Source organism: Oncorhynchus keta, chromosome 12 (assembly GCF_023373465.1).
Source record: "Oncorhynchus keta strain PuntledgeMale-10-30-2019 chromosome 12, Oket_V2, whole genome shotgun sequence".
In the NCBI taxonomy this organism is placed as follows: Eukaryota; Metazoa; Chordata; class Actinopteri; order Salmoniformes; family Salmonidae; genus Oncorhynchus; species Oncorhynchus keta.
The window spans coordinates 48,147,203-48,170,341 of NC_068432.1; the positions used below are offsets into that span (position 1 = coordinate 48,147,203).

Here is a 23,139-nt window from a genome sequence, read left to right on the forward strand (position 1 = left end):
TCCTTTACTACTCCTCTTCGTCAGAAGCACCTCTACAAACTATCCCTAACTGTGCATTTGCATTCTCTCAAGATTCTGAAAGAAAATTCATAGACCTACAGTCAGTGTCCAGATTACAGTTTCCATTTAATGATGAGTGAGAAAGTTACAGACGCACAAATGTCATACCCCCCAAAAATGCAAACCTCCCCTGTTATTGTAATGGCGAGGGGTATGATATTGGTGCATCTATAACTTCTCACACATCATTTTTAACGATTCATTCATTTTAAGTCTGCATTTTAACCTCTTCGTCATTGTTTGATTTCAAATCCAAACTGCTGGAGGGCAGAGCCAAAACAAAACAAAACAAAATAGTCACTGTCCCAATACTTACAGAGGGCACTGTACAGAGAAAAAGGTTGGTTACCTGGGAACCCGCCGTCTTGACTGCCGACACAGGGAGGAAAGCAGTGGCCACAGGTTTGATGGTCATGTGCTTGTTGATCTCCATGGCAACACCTGGGGTGGTGGTGGGCAGGGAGGAAGTCCGCGTCGAGTTCGGGGAGGACAGGAAGGAGGAGACCATGATTGAAGACCCTCTCTTCAGGCGTTCAGTGTCTGACTCTACCTGGGCCAACGGCAGCACTCTGGTGACGGTGCGTTTGATCTGGCCAGAGGAGGTCTTAATGGTTTTGATCCGGACCTTTGGGATGACGGGTGTGGACGGGGAGGAGGAGGGGGAACCAGAGCCTCTACTGCTGTCCTCGCTGGTGGTTGGGCTGCCGGGGCCCTCTGGCTGTTTGGACTGCAGTCTCCTGGCCACCTAGGATAGGATAGAATAGGATAGGATGAACTTTTTTGTCCCCGGGGGGAAATTTGTCTGGGACTAATCTATTGTGGACAGGCATAACATAAATGGTACCGTAGTCGTTAATGGAGCCTCTAACCCTTCCTAGAGGTTAGTCTTAGACACATAGTACTGATGTATACAAGTAGACAGTACAGTAAAACATTTACACACTTGACTTATACACAATCCATACCTCCAGAGCTGAGGGGGACTCCTGGTCTGGGGGCTTCTCCGGGACCAGGTCCCTGGGGCTCTCCCTCTCCTTGGCCTCCTTGGGTGCTTCCCTCTGGGTGTGGATGTCAGGGATGGTGGTAAATGAGTCTCTCTGGGTGGTAGCGGGGGACTCAGAGACTACAGAGTTAGTGGTGTCTGATACTGTGGCTTTCTTAGCACTGAGAGCTGCAATAGCAGCAATGCAGGAGGAAAGTTTGGCTGATGAATTGGCTTGTTTGGCCTGCGAGAGACTGGTGGACACAGCCTGGACACAGGGCTCCCCAGCCTCCCTCCCTGACCCCTCCTGGGTGCGAGGGGCCGTTGTCTCTTTGGCTTTCTCTTCTTCAAGTTTCCTTGATTTAGAGGACTCGTAAAGGTTCAGACTAACGGTGACCAAAGTCTTGTTGTTGTTTTTATCAAGTTTTGATTTGTCGCAGTCTCCATTAGACTTGTTCGCAGGTGTGGCCGTGCTACAGGAGTCTGCCAGTACGGCTTTTGTGGTCAGCTCCTCCTCTGTCTTGGCAGGTGGTTCTGTCAGAGGGTTTGTCCTAAAAAATGGCAGGGCGCTCTGCTTGACCCTGTCCAGAGAGTCATCAACTTCAATCTTATCGTGTTCGTCAAACTCCTCAGCGCTGGAAATGGGACTAAACTGGTTAAAAGTAGAGTGGGAGATGAAGTTGGAGGTGATAGCCAATCCATGATGAGCCTCCACATTTCTCAGAGCCTTTTCGGCTCCGTTATTCTTACTGTACCGGTCGTTAGGTGACATTGACAGGTACCCGTTATGAAGCCCATTGTGGTTCACCATGGTGGTGGGGTCAGCCTGAACCACCTCCTCTGGTCGTGTGTGTTCTTCACCGCCGGCGTCCATTTTGTGGACATTCTTGACGATGACGCTGACGCCCACGTCTGGAGCTCCAGAGGGGGTGTGTGCCTCGTCCTCGTGGGGGACGCTTGGGTGTTTGAGCTGGCCATCATGAGGGTCCTCGTGGGGGACGCTGGGGTGTTTCAGCTGGCCATCGTGGGGGTCCTCGTGGCCTGACTCTATGGCTGTCTTCGGGTCCACCATGTCTGGGATGTCAAAGGCTGCCAGGAGGTCGTCAAAGTCTGGGGTCTTCATATCGCCCATGTTTTTGGTGTGATGATGCAAGAACCTGGAAGAGATATAACGAAAAAATACAACTAGTTAGCTAGTACACAAAGTAATACACAAACTAATTTTGTGGGACACGCTGTATATTGTCAAATTCGACTGCGCGACAGACCACACATCATTTAATGGGGCGGCAGGGTAGCCTAGTGGTTAGAGCATTGGACTAGTAACCGGAAGGTTGCAAGTTCAAATCCCCAAGCTGACATGGTACAAATCTGTTGTTCTGCCCCTGAACAGGCAGTTAACCCACTGTTCCTAGGCCATCATTGAAGATAAGAATTTGTTCTTAACTGACTTGCCTGGTTAAATAAAGGTTAAAAAAAGTCCAACTTTTTATCTAAATTATTCATACTTATTTATATGTTAGTATTAAACTGTTATCTACTTTCTCAAAACACAAGATTCATCTGTAAAATAAACAAGACTTTATTTGGTTAAAACACTGAAGAAGATGTTGGTGAAGAACCAGGCTACGCAATGAAAAGTTGACAGGCAAGTCTTTTTCTTTTACTGAAAAGCTAGCCAACTATCTAGTAAACACTTCGGACACGAGGTTGGTGTCTCTTTGTTGAACAAAATTAAATGGATATATCTTGTAATTGACATTTATTTTCATTATTAGAGTGGCCACTTCAGTTTCTTGTCAATATAATGGATAATCTGTGGTTATAAGGATAATTTAATGGTAGCCTATAAGTACCCCTGTCGGCCTTCAACTTGAGTTACTCAATGAGAGGGGGCAGGCAGCACAATTCAGATCTTTGTTTCACAAATTGTGGGTGGCAGGCAGCCTAGCGGTTAAGAATGCTGGGCCAGTAACCAAAATGTCACTGGTTTGAATCCCAGAGCTGGCAAGGTGGAAAAATCTGCTGTTCTGCCCTTGAGCAAGGCAGTTTAACCCAACCCGGGGAGCAGTTGTTGGTGGTTAATGCGGAAGACACATTTCGGTTGAAGGCATTCAGTTGTGCAATTGACTAGGTATCCCCTTTCCCTTCTCTTTTGCGATTCCTGTATGCCACATCTTCAATTTAAGCCTAGAAGAGGACGTGTCCTCAGGCCTGGAGGGAGGCAAAGGTCATTCTGCTGACCGCTACTGAAGAATAGCAAAGCACCCTTTAATGGTTCAAACAGACAACCAATCAGCCCGTTACCGGTGTGTTTGACAAAAATGGAATAGTTATTTTAAAGAAAACTCAGTAACAACAGACTTTCAGCATGCTTATAGGGAAGGGCACTCAACATGCCCAGCACTGACACAAATGACTGATGATTGGCTAAAATAAATGTATCATAAGAAGATTGTGGGAGCTGTTTTGTTAGACTTCAGTCAGTCTTTGATATCATTGATCATAACCTATTGGTGAAAAAACTTAGGTGTTAAGGATGTACATCCTCTGCCTTTTCATGTATTGAGAGTTACCTATATAATAGAACACAGAGTTACTTATCAAATCAAATCAAAGTTTATTTATCACGTGCGCCGAATACACCAGTATTCTGTAAGTAAGTGAAATGCTTACTTACAGGCTCTAACCAATGGTGCGAAATGGGAGCCTCTGCTACAACCACAAACACATTTGGTTGAGTGTGGTGTACCACAGGACAGCTGGCTTGGGCCCACTGACCTTGAATAAAGCCTGTGTGTCTATGCACGCTGACGACTCAACAGTATAGACATCATCTATGACAGTAAAATAAATAACACTCAACATAGAGCTCCAGTCAGTTTTAAAATGGATAACTAGCAATAGGCTGGTGCTAAATTTAAAAAAATAACTACAAGCATTGTTTTTGTGACAAATCAGTCGCTCAACCATAAACCTCATCTGGATCTATACTGAATAATGTGGCTATTGAGCAAGTTGAGGAGACTAAACGGCTGGGTGTAACCCTAGATAGCAAGCCATCATGGTCAAAACATAGAGACTCAATGGTTGCTAAAATGGAAGGAGGTCTGTCCATGATAAGGTGTTGCTCTGCTTTCTTGACATCTAAATCAACCAGGCAGGTTCTACAGGCCCTAGTTTTGTCGCACCTAGACTACTGCCCAGCTGTGTGGTCAGGTGCGGCAAAGGAGGACATAAGTAAATTGCAGTTGGTCCAGAACAGAGCTGTACACGGAGGGTGCATGTCAATCTTTCCTGGCTCAAAGTTGGGTAGATATATATACTGCAGAGATAGCCTGCAGAGTTCTGTCTTACTATCCAGGTCTGTACCCAAACAATTTGTGCTTCTACTTTTAAGAATCCACCTTTCCAGAAACAAGTCTCTCACTGTTGCCGCTTGCTATAGACCACCTTCAGCCCCCATCTATCTTTAGAGCTCGTGCTGTTAGGTGACCTAAACTGGGACATGCTTAACACCCCGGTCATCCTACAATCTAAGCTTGATGCCCTCAATCTCACACAAATGATCAATGAACCTACCAGGTACAACCCCAAATCTGTAAACACGGGTACCCTCATAGATATCATCCTAACCAACCTGCCCTCCAAATACACCTCTGCTGTCTTCAACCAGGCTTTCAACGATCATTGCCTGCATCTGTAATGGGTCTGTGGTCAAACAACCACTCCTCATCACTGTCAAACGCTCCCTAAAAGCCTTCAGCGAGCAGGCCTTTCTAATCGCCCTGGCCCGGGTATCCTGGAAGAGCAGTTGGAGGCCACGGAAGGAGAGTTGTATGACACTGAAGCTCGTCTGGAGGTTAGTTTACACAGTGTCCAAAGAAGGGCCAGAAGTATACAAAATTGTGTCGTCTACGTTGAGGTGGATCAGAGAATCACCAGCAGCAAGAGTGACATCATTGATGTATACAGAGAAAAGAGTCGGCCTGAGAATTGAACCCTGTGGCACCCCCATAGAGCCTGCCAGGGGTCTGGACAGCAGGCCCCCGATTTGACACACTGAACTCTTGTCTGAGAAGTAGTTGTTGAACCAGGCGAGGCAGTTATTTGAGAAACCAAGGCTGTTGAGTCTGCCGATAAGAATGTAGTGAGTGATAGAGTCCAAAGCCTTGGCCAGGTCGATGAATACAGCTGCACAGTACAGTATTGTCTCTTATCGATGGCGGTTATGATATCGCTCCATTCCGTTTCTTTTTCATCCTAAAAAAACTCCCCAGTCTTTATTGATTACACACATACACCTAACATGATACAGCCACCACTATGCTTGAAAATATGGAGAGTGGTACTCAGTAATGTGTTATATTGTATTTCCACCAAACATAACACTTTGTATTTAGGACAAAAAGTGAATTGCTTTTCAGTATTACTTTTGTGCCTTGTTGCAAACAGGATGCATGTTTTGGAATATTTTTTATTCTGTACAGGCTTCCTTCTTTTCCCCTCGGTCAATTAGGTTAGTATTGTGGTTGTGGTTAGTATTGTGGAGTAACTACAATATTGTAGTTACTCCTCAGTTCTCTCCTATCACATCCATTAGTCACCATTGGCCTCACTCCGGGCAACTGAGTTAGGAAGGCCACCTGAACCTTTGTAGTGACTGGGTGCTGATACACCATTCAAAGTGTAATTAATAACTTCACCATGCTAAAAGGGAAATTCAATGTCTGTTTTCTTTTTCATCTACCAATATGTGCCCTTCTTTGCGAGGCATTGGAAAACCTCCCTTGTCTTTGTGGTTGAATCTGTGTTTAAAATGCACTGCTCGACTGAGGGACCTTACAGATAATTGTATATATGGGGTACATACAGGGTTGAAAAAAGGCAGACACAGTCCGGTAAATTTCCATGGCAACTTAAGCCCTGGAATTTGGGGAATTTTGCTTAAATTCATCAAAAGAAGTTAGCTTATAACAGTGAACCTTTTTTTTGTGGGATACACATAAGGCAATTCTAGGTCTTGTGGCATAGTTTGGTTAAACTATCCCCAATTCAATGGAATTGTAACCCTCTGCATGCACAGTGCATTCTTCCATCACACGTGCAGTGCACTCTTCCATCACCTGTACAGCTGATTCTTAAAATCTTGCACACTAATGAGATGCTATTGATCCCACACTATTACACTCTCTGAGCCAAGGACTACATGCTTTCTGGTAAGTTTTGATTACAATACTGGGTGGGGTGAATATATTTTATACGACATACATTACTTTTTGTTAACTAGTAAACAGTAGCCTACAGCAAAGTGTGTTTAAATAATTTATAACTTGTTAACAATTTCTGCTAGTTTGTTTTTGCTACCATGTGGGTTTTAGCTTGCTTGAGCCTGCTAACTGAGGAGTGTTAATTCACCTGTTTCCATACATGTTTAATTTTAAAACATTTATCTTACAAAGGAGCTGTTTAATCTAACTGCTTAACTATTTATCTGTACATGGAATTGTATTTGGGTTTTTTACTTGTTTTTTTATAATCTTTACAGGAAAGTGTCAAGGGCACTATCTGATGTGTGGAGACATTTCACTGCAGCTAATGTAGAAGGAAAAATTGTGTACATTTGCAAATACTGTGCCAAATCATGTGCATAAAGTTCCCTCAGCGCTCACAACCTCTGACAAAAGTCCCTCTACTTCTTTTCGAGGTGAAAAGGATGAATCAGACACCTTATCGACAGCAACAGCTCAAGTTCTTTTTCCTCAATGGAGGAACGTAGTCAGAGAAATGCTGATGAATGTCTTGCTCGAGCTGTGTATGCAACTGGTTCACCTCTGGTGCTCACAGGCAATGTGTATTGGAAGAGATTTCTGAATGTTCTGAAATACATCTAAAAGCATGACGACTTCTGCCTGAAGCCCATACACACCACAGCGTACATGTTGGACCCCAAATATGCTGGCAAGAGCATTGTGTATGGTGCAAAGATCAACGAGGCCTATGGTGTCATCACTACCATGTCTCGCCACTTTGGCCTGGATGAGGGCAAGGTTCTTGGCAGTCTGATGTAGTACACTTACAAGCAAGGGCTTTGGGATGGAGATGCAGTATGGCAGTTATGCCAACATATCTCATCAGCCACCTGGTGGAAGGGACTTTGTGGATCTGAGGCTCTTTCCCCTGTTGCCACCATCATCCTCCAAATCCCACCAACATCAGCCGCCTCAGAGTGCAACTGGTCCTTGTTTGGGAACACACATACCAAAGCGGGCAACAGGCTGACCAATATAAGGGCCAAGAAAAATTGGTGGCCATCCGGTGAAATTTGAGGCTTTTTGAGCCTGACAACGAGCTATCCTCAACAAAGTTGGAAAGTGACAGTGAAGATGAGGCCTCAGAGTCTGATGTTCAAGAGGTGGACATAGAGGAGGTCCAGGGAGAAGACATGGAAGCCTGAGAGGAGGACAACCAAAGCTTTAGTTTCTAGACTATAATTTTACAGATGTATGTTGAAAACATTTTTGGGAGAGGCGATAGGTCATTGGGGATCATTCAATATTCCCTTTCTTTTGTTGTTCAGTGAAATCATCCCATGTGAAGAGTCAACTCACTTAATTAAAGTTAAATTTGTAACTAAATTGTTTTTAAACATTTCTATTGGAAGGATTTAAGCATTTTGAATTATGTCTACTAAGGTAAAAGGTTTATGTTTCTGTCTCCATATGATATGGTAAATATATCCAATGCAAAAAAACATCTACATTTAAATGGTATTCCGTTAATTCCCATATATTCCCGTTAATTCCCATATATTGCCGTTAATTCCCACGGAAAATTACCACCTCTGAATATTCCCCAAAATGTGCAAGAGATGAGGTAGTCATTCAAAAATCATATTAAAATGCTATTATTGTCAATAAAATGTTATTATGTGACTTTTTTAAGAACATTTTTACATCTGAACTAATTTAGGGTTGACATAACATACTTATTGACTCAAGACATTTCACATTTAACATTTGTAACATTTTTGAAAAAACATAATTGCACTTGGACATTGAGGCCAGTGACAACAAAACAATAAATCTATATTTAATCAAATGTTAAATTCAGTCTGTCACACAGCAAAATGTGGAAAAAGTCAACAGGTGTGAATACTTTTTGAAGGTACTGTACATGGAACTCTCTGTCACCCCAGGTAACTCAAGTTAGCAATAAAAACAGATTTAAAAAAAACCCCAGATAAAATAGCTCCTTCATTGTGAAGAGACTAACATTTTGATATATTTTGTATTATATTACGTATTGCATTACGTAGTGTTATATATACTATGTATTTTATGCATTAAGTTTTGTTTCATGTTTGGACCCCAGGAAGAGTAATTGGGGATCCTCATAAAATCAGAATTGGGCTGCCTGTCTAAACGCAGCCAATGAGACACTATCTTATACCGACTTTATTTGGCTTTAATGCGCTATTGAGTCTTCACATAGGAATGCATTGTGTCATGTGATCGATGGCTTTGTCCATTCATGTATACAGTTATTGATACAAATCCACTACTTTTTTGTTGTAGAAAATCGCCCACTAATGTACAAGTAGGAACTCATTCTGCTCCAATTCCCCTCCCAACTCTCAGTTGCCCAATTCAGGGTTTTTCAAAAACCTCTCCTCTGGGATCTCTAGCCGTTCCATGCCTTTGAACTATTCCACAGCTGGCACACCTTATTTAACTCGTCAACTAATTATCAAGTCCTTGAATAGGTGAATCAGGTGAGCTAGTTCAAGGCTAAATCAAAATTGTGAAATGTGTGGGGGTCCCTGAGGAGAGGTATGAAAACCACTGCCTTCAATCAAGCCCTCCTAGAGAGGAACAAAGGAAAGCAGAGGTAGGTAGTCAACTAGGCCCACTTAAGACCCAGGACATTAAAATCTGGCCACTAATTTCCTACTGCAATCACTTCATCCATGGAATTAGGCTAAATCGCAGTAGCTAATGCCCATTTGAACGTAACAAAATGTAGTGGACCCTCATAAAACCAGCATCCAAATCAAACTCTGTGAATACTCATCAGTTGGAAAAACCAGACTACACTTTTGGTGATCTTCATTCAGATGGGCATTTTTCTCTTCTTTTCACATATGTCAGATGACTTCAGACCAAGGTCACTAGGTGTTTACAGAGAATGAATGACACATCTCCAGTGATTATGCTGGTTTGTTTATGAAGGAAACATGAGAGAGGTATACAGTAACATGGCTACTCAGCGCTAGATGAGCTAGCTTATCATTCTGACCTACTTTATGGATGGGATGGAGACAGATAATGCCTGTCCTCTAAATAGCTAATAACTAGCCAAATTGCTTCATGTACATTAGCCTGTATCTGAAGTATTATAAATAAGTTTATTTCAAACAAACCAATAGCCAAGGACAGTTCGGAGGTGGATGTACTGTATGTATGTACAATGCTTCTGAAACAAGTAGTGCTTTTTGTGTTGTTGTACTGAAATGAATTTTCACACGAGGAATCCTCATAGGAAATGTGATGGGTGAAGACAATGGGCTACGGATATCATATCATGCGGTGCGTCTTTGCGCTGCCTCTTCAGTCTGCACGTAGCATGTAGCCAAGGAGGGCTGCCTGAATGCTTGCTGCCTCCTCATTAAAATGGATGACCGATCAGTCTGCACACTGCACTGCAGCGCCGGCCACATCCATTTCACCTATTAACATCAGCACTCCCCAGTCTCCCTCCCTGCTAAACCACCAGTGAAATGGCCTCCTCACCTCGGCGGCAGACAATGAGATAACCAGGCAGTAGTGAACAGAACAAGAAAAGTAGAGAAAGAGAGAGAGCGAGAGAGACAGAAACAGATTTGGAGATTGGAGAAAAGGAATGGCTGCTGCCGAGCTGAGGTGAGGAAAAGCTGCATCAGAAAAAAGGAAAAATGGCTGCTGCCGAGCTGAGGAAAAGCTGCAGCAGAGGAAAGAGAATCGCAGGGCCTAGTGCAAGAATATGGCCAATAAAAGCAAAGCTGTCTGACATAGAAAAAATGATATTTAATGCAGAGAGATGAAGAATACTGTACTGTATACATATTGACGCCCAGCTATATTAACCCCAGTTTCATGTATATGCTGTTCTCACCACCACCCCTTTCAAGTGCACATACAGTACATCTACCTACAGAGTAACTCACATTAGGAAACACAGCAGTAGAAAGAAACATGAAACAGTCCTCACCCTGTGATCTGTAGCCAGCCTGTCCCCAGCCAGCCACTACTGTAGTCACAAAACCACCTTCCTTCCTTCCTGCTACCACACAGTCAGTCAGGCACAACAACCACCCCCCTTTTCCTGCAGAAAAAAAATCTATTTCCCAAAGCAGGCAGGGCCCAAAAAGAGGCAGAGAGATGGAGGTAGTGTGATCCCGATCAGTCATCCATTTCCTCCTGTCCTGCACCATCACCAGTTGACTGACAATGACCCTGTGCTGTGAGACAGGCCTCCAGAGTTGCAGTCTCATCCCCTCTCCCCTGCCTGAGCACTGCTCTCTCTGCCTCTGCCTTCAGCGAGGTGGCCAGCCCTGCTTGCCCCACATCCCACAGCCTACACCCTGTATCCCATAGCCTAAACCCCCACAACCAGTGTACTGTACCACCACCATACTGCTGGGGATCGATAGTGCCTTTCTGCAGCCTCCTCTGCTAGGCTACAGCCTTCTAGTTTGGCTGCCATTATTAAGCAGCCAGGGAAGCTCTCTCTCCCCCTGTAGCACAGAGCCGGCATTGTTCCTCAGCCCTCTGTCTGCTGGCTCAAACCTGTTTCAGCCGGTTCCGGTCACCACACATAAAGCCTGCTCTGCTGCAGTACAGCTACACACACACAGACAGGCAGAAAGAGACACAGCTAGCGCCCACTTCTCAGGCTGATCACAGAGCACTGATACTGCACCATTTTGACCTGAAATACAACATCTGGATGTGGTTAAAAGATAAGAGATTATTAAAAAGGTAATAGTTCTCTGGGCTCAAAATACAAAAGGTTTGAAGAGATCCTTGTCCAAAACAAATCTGGAATCCAGGTCATTACCCCAGCAACAAAAAAAACAGCTAGGCCTCGAGAGTACAAACCATAACATCCTCCTCTGGGTTGTGCAACGGGACAAAATACACACGCAGTTAGAAATCTAACTCTGTTACAGATACAAAACGAGATGTCAGGAAAAAAGGACACAGCTCAAAACACAGACAATAATACCGCCTGAATCCGGATGCCTTATTATGTGAGTCATGACAGTTACGATTCCTGGTCTGGGATGAGGACGTGCCACAACGCTGGGTGAAAATGGAGAGCGAGGAGGCTGAAGCAGCCATGACAGAGTAGTAGTAATGGTAAAAACCTTGGTCTATACGTGGCCTGCTTGTCTGCATGAGCCCCAGTGTTTTAGTACAGCCCTCAGCTGAGCTGGTGAGGGTCTCTCCACCTCTATCCTCTCTATTCCATGCCCATGGTTCCCTAATCTCTGTCCTAGAGAGGCTGATCTTTGTCATGATAATCCCTGTAGCCTCAGGCAATTGAGCATCCGTCTGTCTGTGATAAATGACAAGGAAAACAAAGGGCCATCATGATGGCACACACCCTATCCCTGTCACATGCACAATACATGCAGACACACACAATATATGTATATATATATATATATATATATATATATATATATATACACACAAATACTAGGGGAGGAAAAGGAGATTGTGCCATACCCTCGTGATCCCCTGACTCTGATTTTCCACTAAGAGAGGAGAAATCTTCCTGTTGAGGCCTGCTTCATACACACAGAGTCAATCCAGACTAGCAGCCCCCATCCTGCCAGGCAGCCCCCTATAAACAGTGTTCTTGTGCCTCTGCTCTGTGGCTACAGTAGGTCAGCCAGTCCAGGCTGCTCCCTCCAGACGAAGCCGAGCGCTGCATGGAAAAAGGGGGCAGTGTTCGACAGGCGAATCAGGCCTTTTGTCTATGCATGTATGTGCAGGGTAAGGGGGTGAGGGGACTCTCCAGGCTCTGTCGGCTACGGCAAGGAGCAGCAGCTGGTGCAGGAAGGAGAGGAGAGAGGGGAAAGGAAAATATAGAAATATGAGAAGAGGGCACAAAGTCTCTCTTGACCAATGACAAATATAGGCTAAATATTGACTTGAAGAAAATAGGGCCTAGTATGATCTGTGCAGTCTGCATATTGTAGAGATATCGTCATCAATTGATACTGATAGGCTACTTACTCAAATAATTTAACAAAGGCTCACTTTGTACATGGTCCTGCTATAATACAATTATTTAAAACCATGTTCTTTCTGAGTAATTACAAAGATAAATAGCAGACTATAGGCTAACTACTTTAAAAAGACAGCACATTATGGTTTATGTTATATAACAGATCCTCACAAGGCCCGGGCCTGTACCTATAAAGTCATCAACTCAAACCCCAGATTCAGACAATTCATCAACCAACACGTGAACAATAGATTATTACCTACCTGGGTAGTGGGTATGGTGACAGATTAGCACATAGCTGTCTCTCTGCAGAATGTTTTTTTTTTTTATATATATGACAGCAGCTCACTGTCAGACAATGAAGTCATGGGTAGCCCCTTCTGTAATAGGTTCAGCACCTTTCCATCAGCAACACATCAAAATGCAAAGGCATCAGACTGCATTTTATCTAGGAGGGGGATATAAACTGCCCTGCTCCAGACTGTTGTTTCCAGATGTTGAACATGTATGTTCATAATAAAGAAAGGCCTATAAAATACCCCCCCTGCTCACTGCTCTCCGGTGAAGTCTATTCTTTTCTGAGCAGAGCAGAGGTTGCTGCTCAGTGCTGCCCACCCCCAAGATTGCCATTGTCACGTGATGAGAAATATTGCCTTGACGCTTGATCCTAACGATATCTCAAGTCAGCAGATCAACCATGTCGTACCTATTATAATGTAGACAAATCAATATTGGAACGTTACGTATGTAAGGTCGTAGGTATCAGACGTTTATTTTATGGATACTTTGTTTTGACAAAATGTGATGACGTTGAAAATCAGAACACAGTTTTCTCACACCCAGAATGCATTTCGCGGTCGTTCAAACGTGTAAAAATAAATAACGCTTTCTTCGGGGAAATATTGATCGTCTTGTTGGCGGTGTCATCACCGATACATTTCAAGGAGCATTCGTTACGAGTCTCGTTTTTATTTTATTTTATAAATCTGATATATTTGATATAAGTGAACTGCGCTAGCTAACTGGCTAGTTTATTCTAAGAGCTGCATTTAATCATCAGCTAAATGCAAAGAAATAATCTCGTCCATAGTTCAATGTCATACTATACTTATCCGCATCCTCCGTGATTAAAACGGTCATTAATTATTAGGAATGCTGGCTTTGTGTAACTACATTAGAAACGCAAATACTCGAAAGTATTCTGTTTGAATCTTTTGGCAAAATGTATTTTTGGATAGAGCTGTAGACTTGAGTGTCAGTTCCTGATGTGTGTCAGTCATGTATCAACTCAGCACTCCATCATCACCGCTAAAATTGTTCATATTTTCAGCTTGGCAATTCTTTTTTAGCATTTGCAGCAGCATAATAATGCAGAATTTAATTCAACAGGTTTAGATTTTTTTTTTTACATCCTTTGTGCTGCACCTTTGGACTTGATAGATCAATTAATCAATCACATGAATTTATAAAGCCATTCATATATCAGCAGAGAGCACAAAGTGGTGTACAGAAACCCAGCCTAAAACCCCAAACAGCAAGCGATGCAGATGTCGAAGCACTTCATTGTAGAAGAGATACAAATGGAAAAACATGTGGTGTTTTTTATTACAGGAATAAGGAATCTGAAAATGGTTGTGGCAAAAAGCTTTAATGATCTCTGTTCCTGTGTGACACCTTTGTTAACCGGAGGTCTTTCCTTGATGGGCTACTACACTAGATCATTTTGTCAAAACGATATATGGCTTTCCTATGACATCATGTGACCTTTTCATCATATTTTCCTTCAGGTCTTTTTGGCTATTGTTCATATTGGTCTTCATTTTTGAGGAAATGCAGTTTATTTAAATTCACGTAACAAAATGTATCCCCCCCGTTTTTTTTTGACTACTTGTACATAGGCTACATGGGAAGTAAACCATTTTAAAAAGTGACTTTGTAAAGTTATTCAAACAATATCTGTGTTTGAATATAACACTTGTCTTGCTTCAATGAAGGTTTTTACACACGTATCAATATAATTATTTCATGTGCAAGGTAGCTATCATTTTGTCATTATTTCAACAAGTGTGATTTCATTTCAGGTAGTTGAATGGAAGGACACCTCATATTTCATATTTGACTCATCCTACCAGTTGGCGATGTGACAGTCAACAGAGGTTTTAATTAACACTTGCTGCCCCTTAAATTACCCGTATTGCCCATTAAAACGCCACTGTGGACATGTATCAAAAAGAGGACGAATGAAATGTGGGGCTTTTTTAGTCATGTTTGCAAATGTCAAGTAATTGTAGTTCTTCTCAACAATGTACATGGGATCCTGTAATATGACTCCCGTCGAGCCTGCTCCAAGCGATTAGAGGGAGCCGCTATGTAATATGAAAATACAGTATATTTGACTCTTGCAAAAAACACAATTGCTACATTCAACATCTAAAGTGTGTTGAAATGAATATCCGCTAAATTCACTCAACACTGCCATCTAGTGTTCATGCTAGACAGATACAAAGTGTCCGTACAGCCTTCTACAACGTCACTTATCTCATATGTTGGTCAGCTAGTGGGAAATCAATCAACTCGTCGTGACATGTGTCGTGATCGATGGTTGTCATTGATGCCGCATTCACAACAACTGGGACTCGGAAAAATACGAGGTCAAATCATAACGTAAGTGATCTTCAGGTCGGGAAGTTGGAGCTCTAGGAAGAGGCCCGAGTTGGATGACCGTCAAATCGATTTTTTTTCAGTCGGAGCTCGTTTTTTTCCGAGTTACCAGTTGCTTTGAACGCCTTGATGTCGGAATTCGGAGTTATCCGAGTTCCCAGTTGTTTTGGACGCGGCATAAAATACCGATGACGTAACAAGTGATCATTCAAATGACAGCTAATAATTACGTGTGACCTGAGTTGACTGTGATGCCTATGGCATGAGTAGATGAGCCGGTCTCTGTCTGTCTTACTTTCTATGTGATCATTATCTTATCATTATTCAGACTATTGAATGGCTGACAGCTGCAGAAGTGTTCATGCCAATATCTGGTCACAAACATCTGACTGTATCGTGAGACATATGTTCTAAAAAATATTCAATATGACTCTTATTTCTACTTTTCTATTAGTATATTCTAGGACATTGTTAAAAGAGAATGAAGACAAAACATTACATAGAACATCTCCGGAAACAAGTTGTTACATTGACTAAAAAATAACTGGCAATATGTGAAACATTGCCAAAGACTCCAGCCACCCAAGTCAAACACTATTCTCTCTGCTATCGCACGGCAAGCTGTGTTGGTCCAAAAGGCTTCTTAACAGCTTCTACCCCCAAGCCATAAAACTGCTGAACAGCTAATCAAATGGCTACCTGGACTATTTGCATTGACACCCCCTTTGTTTTTACACTGCTGCTACTTGCTGGTTATTATCTATGAATAGTCACTTTACCCCTACCTACATGTACATATTACCTCAACTAACCTGTTTATTATCTATGAATAGTCACTTTACCCCTACCTACATGTACATATTACCTCAACTAACCTGTTTATTATCTATGAATAGTCACTTTACCCCTACCTACATGTACATATTACCTCAACTAACCTGTTTATTATCTATGAATAGTCACTTTACCCCTACCTACATGTACATATTACCTCAACTAACCTGTTTATTATCTATGAATAGTCACTTTTACCCCTACCTACTAACCTGTACATATTACCTCAATTACCTCAACTAACCTGTTTATTATCTATTAATAGTCACTTTACCCCTACCTACATGTACATATTACCTCAATTACCTACCAACAATTACCTCAACTGTTTAACCTGTTTATTATCTATGAATAGTCACTTTACCCCTACCTACAAGTACATATTACCTCAACTAACCTGTTTATTATCTATGAATAGTCACTTTACCCCTACCTACATGTACATATTACCTCAATTACCTCAACTAACCTGTTTATTATCTATGAATAGTCACTTTACCACTACCTGTTTATTATCATGTACACTTTACCCCTACCTACATGTACATATTACCTCAACTAACCTGTTTATTATCTATGAATAGTCACTTTACCCCTACCTACATGTACATATTACCTCAACTAACCTGTTTATTATCTATGAATAGTCACTTTACCCCTACCTACATGTACATATTACCTCGACTAACCTGTTTATTATCTATGAATAGTCACTTTACCCCTACCTACATGTACATATTACCTCAACTAACCTGCTTATTATCTATGAATAGTCACTTTACCCCTACCTACATGTACATATTACCTCAATTACCTCGAATAACCTGTTTATTATCTATGAATAGTCACTTTACCACTACCTACATGTACATATTACCTCAATTACCTCGACTAACCTATACCCCGCACATTGACTCGGTACCGGTACCCTCTGAATATACAGCCTCGTTATTGTTATTTTATTGTTGCTCTTTATGTTTTTATTTATTTAAATAACTCTCATTTTTCTTCAAACTGCATTGTTGGTTAAGGGCTTGTAATTAAGCATTTCACAGTAAGGTCAACCTACACCTGTTTGATGTGATGTGATATGCTCAGATCTGACTAACTCATGATCTATGTGCACAAAAACCTTATTTCTCTCAAATGTTGTGCATTTGTTTACATCCATGTTAGTGAGCATTTTTCATTTGCCAAGATAATCCATCCACCTGACAGGTGTGGCATATCAAGAAGCTTATTAAACAGCATGATCATTACACAGGTGCAACTTGTGCTAGGGACAATAAAAGGCCACTCCAAAATGTGAAGTTTTGTCACACAACACAATGCCACAGATGTCTTAAATGTTGAAGGAGCGTGTAATTGGCATGCTGACTGCAGGAATGTCCACCAGAGCTGTTGCCAGACAATTTCATGTTAATTTCTCTACCAATGTCGTTTTAGAGAATTTGGCAGTATGTATAACTGGCCTCACAACCACCGATCATGTGTAACCACGCCAGCCCAGGACCTCCACATCTGGCTTCTTCACCTGCGGGATCGTCTGAGACCAGCCACCTGGACAGCTGACAAAACTGAGGAGTATTTCTGTCAGTAATGAAGCCCTTATGTGGGGAAAAACTCATTCGGATTGCCTGGCTCCTCAGTGGGTGGGCCTATGCCCTCCCAGCCCCACCCATGGATGTGCCACTGCCCAGTCATGTGAAATCCAAAGATTAGGGCCTAATTAATTTATTTCAATTGACAGATTGACAGATTTCTATATGAACTGTAACTCAGTAAAATTGTTAAAATTGCTGCATTGTTGCTTTTATATTTTTGGTCAGTATAGTTTCATCGGAGCCTGACTTTTTTCCTATGGCCCAAACGGACTCATAATGTTTCCACTTATAGGTTATTCTCTTGATGTCATCCAATGAGGAAGAGCTGAGTACCAGGCCAACTCACCAACTTCCTGCGGGGCTTTCCTGAGATGTGACAATGCCCCTGGGCACCACTCAACCTTATCAGACCAAATGTTATCTGCATGTACCTTCAAAAGACCGGCGGGTGGACAACGGATCTGTCAACACTAATTCTCTATTACTTTACCTCTGCAATGATCTGTATGTCAATACAGGATATGAATGTCATCATTCGAGTATGAATGTTTCACAAGGATGTGTACTTACAGTAATAGACTCATTTAATTGAATGAAATAACATGGACATGTCTTTGTACATGTTGTTGATCTTTCCTATTCACTGATGCAGATTCCATAATATCATTTCTGCATGGTAACCAACCAATGGTTGTGTGGGTCATTCATTCATCATTGTGTCTAAATTAATGAACACAAGTCAAACCACTTTTGTTTGTTAGCCTACAGACCCTACAGTACCATTCCTGACACCTGTTGTCCGCTGTGTTTCTACCCGTCTCCAATATAAAACCTCTTTCAGCTGTGTTCCTACCGGTCTCCAATATAAAACCTTCTTTCAGCACTATATGTTTATTTATTTAACTAGTCAAGTCAGTTAAGAACAAATTCTTATTTTCAATGACGGCCTAGGAACAGTTGGTTAACTGCCTTGTTCAGGGGCAGAACAACAGATTTTTACCTTGTCAGCTCGGGGATTTGAACTTGCAACCTTTCGGTTCTTAGTCCAACGGCCTAACCACTAGGTTTCGTATATCGAAACCCATTGTGAGAGTCTTAACACTTGGACAGAAGTTAGTGTGTCACCGGATAGGTGCGGCTGGTCTTATTCACATCCAGTGGAATAGAAATGCAATTACTAAATAGCCAGCTATTGGTGTAACGTTTAGTTTGTTTCTAATGTGGGTGATGAAATGTATTCTATTCTACTCTAATGTATTCCATTTCATTTGATTCTACTCTACTCTACTGAAAGGGGATGATACATCAGATGCACAACTGAATGCATTCAACTGAAATGTGTTTTCCGCATTTAACCCAATCTCTCTGAGAGTTGCAGGGGCTACCTTAATTGACATCATCGGCACCTGGGGAGCAGTTGTTGAGGGTTAACTGCCTTGCTCAAGGGCAGAACAGCAGATTTTTCCACCTTGCTTGGCTCAGGGATTCAAACCACTGACCCAATGCTCCTTACCGCTAGGCTACCTAATGTTTTCAATTTGATTTTATTATTCTCTACTCTTGTCTCTTATACTGTTGTCACACCCTGACCTTAGTATTCTTTGTATTCTTTATTATTTTGGTTAGGTCATTGTGTGACAAGGTTGATATATGTGTTTTTGTCCTGTCTAGGGTTTTTGTATGTTTATGGGGTTGTATCTAGTCTAGGTGTTTTTATGTCTATGGTTGCCTAGATTGGTTCTCAATCAGAGGTAGCCATATTCCTTGGGTATTTTGTGGGTTAGTGTCTATGTAAAGTTGCCTGTGTCAGCACCAGTGTTTATAGCGTCACGGTCATTTTGTTAGTTTGTTTAAGTGGTCTTCCTTTAATAAAGAGGAATGTATTCTCATCACGCTGCGCCTTGGTCTACTCGTTACAACGAACGTGACAACTGTACTATACAGTCGTGGCCAAAAGTTTTGAGAATGACACAAATATTAATTTCCACAAAGTTTACTGCCTCAGTTTGTATGATGGCAATTTGCTCCTTTCCCCCTTCTGACTGACCAGGTGGCAGAATCGCATCTTTGCATGTCTGGTAGACATATCACTCTGTGTGGATAACAGACGGATCACCACCTCAAGCTGAACCTCGGCAAGACGGAGCTGCTCTTCCTCCCGGGGAAGGACTGCCCGTTCCATGATCTACCAGTACAGAGCTTGCCAGGAATCACGGTTGATCTGCAACTCCATTGTGTCCTCCTCCCAGAGCGCTAAGAACCTTGGCGTGATCCTGGACAACACCCTGTCGTTCGCAACTAACATCAAGGCGGTGGCCCGTTCCTGTAGGTTCATGCTCTACAACATCCGCAGAGTACGACCCTGCCTCACACAGGAAGCGGCGCAGGTCCTAATCCAGGCACTTGACATCTCCCGTCTGGATTACTGCAACTCGCTGTTGGCTGGGCTCCCTGCCTGTGCCATTAAACCCCTACAACTCATCCAGAACGCCGCAGCCCGTCTGGTGTTCAACCTTCCCAAGTTCTCTCACGTCACCTCGCTCCTCCGCTCTCTCCACTGGCTTCCAGTTGAAGCTCGCATCCGCTACAAGACCATGGTGCTTGCCTACGGAGCTGTGAGGGGAACGGCACCTCAGTACCTCCAGGCTCTGATCAGGCCCTACACCCAAACAAGGGCACTGCGTTCATCCACCTCTGGCCTGCTCGCCTCCCTACCACTGAGGAAGTACAGTTCCCGCTCAGCCCAGTCAAAACTGTTCGCTGCTCTGGCCCCCAATGGTGGAACAAACTCCCTCACGACGCCAGGACAGCGGAGTCAATCACCACCTTCCGGAGACACCTGAAACCCCACCTCTTTAAGGAATACCTAGGATAGGATAAGTAATCCTTCTCACCCCCCTAAAAGATTTTAATGCACTATTGTAAAGTGGCTGTTCCACTGGATGTCATAAGGTGAATGCACCAATTTGTAAGTCGCTCTGGATAAGAGCGTCTGCTAAATGACTTAAATGTAAATGTAAATGTAAATGCAAAAGGTACAGGGATTGGACTGCTGAGGACTGGGGTAAAGTCATTTTCTCTGATGAATCCCCTTTCCGATTGTTTGGGGCATCCGGAAAAAAGCTTGTCTGGAGAAGACAAGGTGAGCGTTACCATCAGTCCTGTGTCATGCCAACAGTAAAGCATCCTGAGACCATTCATGTGTGGGGTTGCTTCTCAGCCAAGGGAGTGGGCTCACTCATAATTTTGCCTAAGAACACAGCCATGAATAAAGAATGATACCAACACATCCTCCGAGAGCAACTTCTCCCAACCATCCAGGAACATTTTGGTGACGAACAATGCCTTTTCCAGCATGATGGAGCACCTTGCCATAAGGCAAAACTGATAAATAAGTGGCTCGGGACAAAAAACATCAATATTTTGGGTCCATGGCCAGGAAACTCCCATTGAGAACTTGTGGTCAATCCTCAAGAGGAGGGTGGACAAACAAAAACCCACAAATTCTGACAAACTCCAAGCATTGATTATGCAAGAATGGGCTGCCATTAGTGGCCCAGAAGTTAATTGACAGCATGCCAGGGCGGATTGCAAAGGTCTTGAAAAAGAAGGGTCAACACTGCAAATATTGACTCTTTGCATCAACTTCATGTAATTGTCAATAAAAGCCTTTGACACTTATGAAATGCTTGTAGTTATACTTCAGTATTCCATAGTAACACCTGACAAAAATATATAAAGACACTGGAAGCAGCAAACTTTGTGGAAATTAATAATTGTGTCATTCTCAAAACTGTTGGCCATGACTGTACTCTACTATACTATACTGTACTATACTCTACTGGACTCTACTGGACTCTGCTATAATCTACCGTACTGTACTGTACTATACTCTACTGGACTCTGCTATAATCTACTGTACTATACTGTACTCTACTATACTCTAATGTACTCTACTGTACTCTACTCTACTGTACTACAGCAGGTAGCCTAGTGGTTAGAGCATTGGGCCAGTAACCAAAAGGTTTCTGGATTGAATCCCCGAGCTGACAAGGTACAAATCTGTCGTTCTGCCCCTGAACAAGGCAGTTAACCCACTGTTCCCCGGTAGACCGTCATTGTAAATAAGAATTTGTTCTTAACTGACTTGCCTAGTTAAATATAAAAAAATACTATACTGTATTACATTTTGTTTTATTTGTTCTACCCTGGGCCTACCCCACTCTACTCTAGGCCTACTCCCCTCCATTCCACTCCACTCTACCCCACTCTACTCTAGGCCTACTCTACTCCACTACTCTAGGCCTACTCCACTCCTCTCTACTGCACTCTACTCCACTCTACTCTAGGCCTACTCCACTCTACTCTACACCACTCTACTCCACTCTACCCCACTCCACTCTACTCTACTCCACTCTATTCTACTCTACTCCACTCTACTCTACTGTACTCCTCTCTACTCCACTCTACTCTACTCCACTCTACTCTAGGCCTACTCCACTCCAATCTACACCACTCTACTCTCGGCCTTCTCCACTCAACTCTACTCCACTACTCTAGGCCTACTCCACTCCTCTCTACTCCTCTCTACTCCTCTCTACTCTACTCTACTCCACTCTATTCTACTCTACTCCACTCTACTCTACTGTACTCCTCTCTACTCCACTCTCTCTACTCCACTCTACTCTAGGCCTACTCCACTCCTCTCTCTAGGCTCCACTACACCACTCTACTCTAGGCCTACTCCACTCCTCTCTACTCCTCTCTACTCCTCTCTACTCTACTCTACTCCACTCCTCTCTACTCCACTCTACTCTACTCCACTCTTCTCTAGGCCTACTCCACTCTACACCACTCTAATCCGCTCCACTCCACTCCACTCTACTCCACTCCACTCCACTCCACTCCACTTTACTTTAGGCCTACTCTACTTTACTCTACTCCCCTTACTCTACTCTACTCTACTCTACTCTACTCTAGGCCTACTCCACTCCACTCTACTCTCCTCTACTCTACTCCAGTCTAGGCCTACTCTACTCTATCTAATCCACTCCATTTAGTTGTATTATATTATAATCTAGCATAGGCATACTGTAACTGATCACCAGAACACAGGGCATGACACTGGCCATCACACAGTCTAGTGAAGAACTGGCATACTGTAACTGATCACCAGAACACAGGGCATGACACTGGCCATCACACAGCCTAGTGAAGAACTGGCATACTGTAACTGCACCAGAACACAGGGCATGACACTGGCCATCACACAGCCTAGTGGAGAACTGGCATACTGTAACTGATCACCAGAACACAGGGCATGACACTGGCCATCACACAGCCTAGTGAAGAACTGGCATACTGTAACTGATCACCAGAACACAGGGCATGACACTGGCCATCACACAGCCTAGTGAAGAACTGGCATACTGTAACTGATCACCAGAACACAGGGCATGACACTGGCCATCACACAGCCTAGTGAAGGACTGGCATACTGTAACTGATCACCAGAACACAGGGCATGACACTGGCCATCACACAGCCTAGTGGAGAACTGGCATACTGTAACTGATCACCAGAACACAGGGCATGACACTGGCCATCACACAGCCTAGTGAAGAACTGGCATACTGTAACTGATCACCAGACCACAGGGCATGACACTGGCCATCACACAGCCTAGTGGAGAACTGGCATACTGTAACTGATCACCAGAAC

The 23,139-nt window shown here is 43.0% G+C and overlaps 1 protein-coding gene across 2 annotated transcripts in view; it reads right to left on the bottom strand.

Annotated features, from left to right (window-relative positions):
• znf532 (zinc finger protein 532) overlaps nt 1-12,912 on the bottom strand; it is a 39,857-nt gene extending 26,945 nt beyond the window's left edge. Inside the window, exons 1-4 of one of the 2 annotated variants that reach the window (XM_052458536.1) lie at nt 12,583-12,912; nt 11,815-12,138; nt 1,026-2,199; nt 410-805 (exon numbers count right to left, since the gene is read on the bottom strand). In XM_052458536.1, coding sequence (XP_052314496.1) covers nt 410-805; nt 1,026-2,174 — 1,545 coding nt within the window. In that variant the 5' untranslated portion in view covers nt 2,175-2,199; nt 11,815-12,138; nt 12,583-12,912. Of the gene's footprint in view, nt 1-409; nt 806-1,025; nt 2,200-10,291; nt 11,572-11,814; nt 12,139-12,582 lie in introns of those variants that run through there. The other variant, XM_052458537.1, reaches the window with a different exon arrangement.
• Between the last annotated feature and the right edge of the window lie 10,227 nt (nt 12,913-23,139).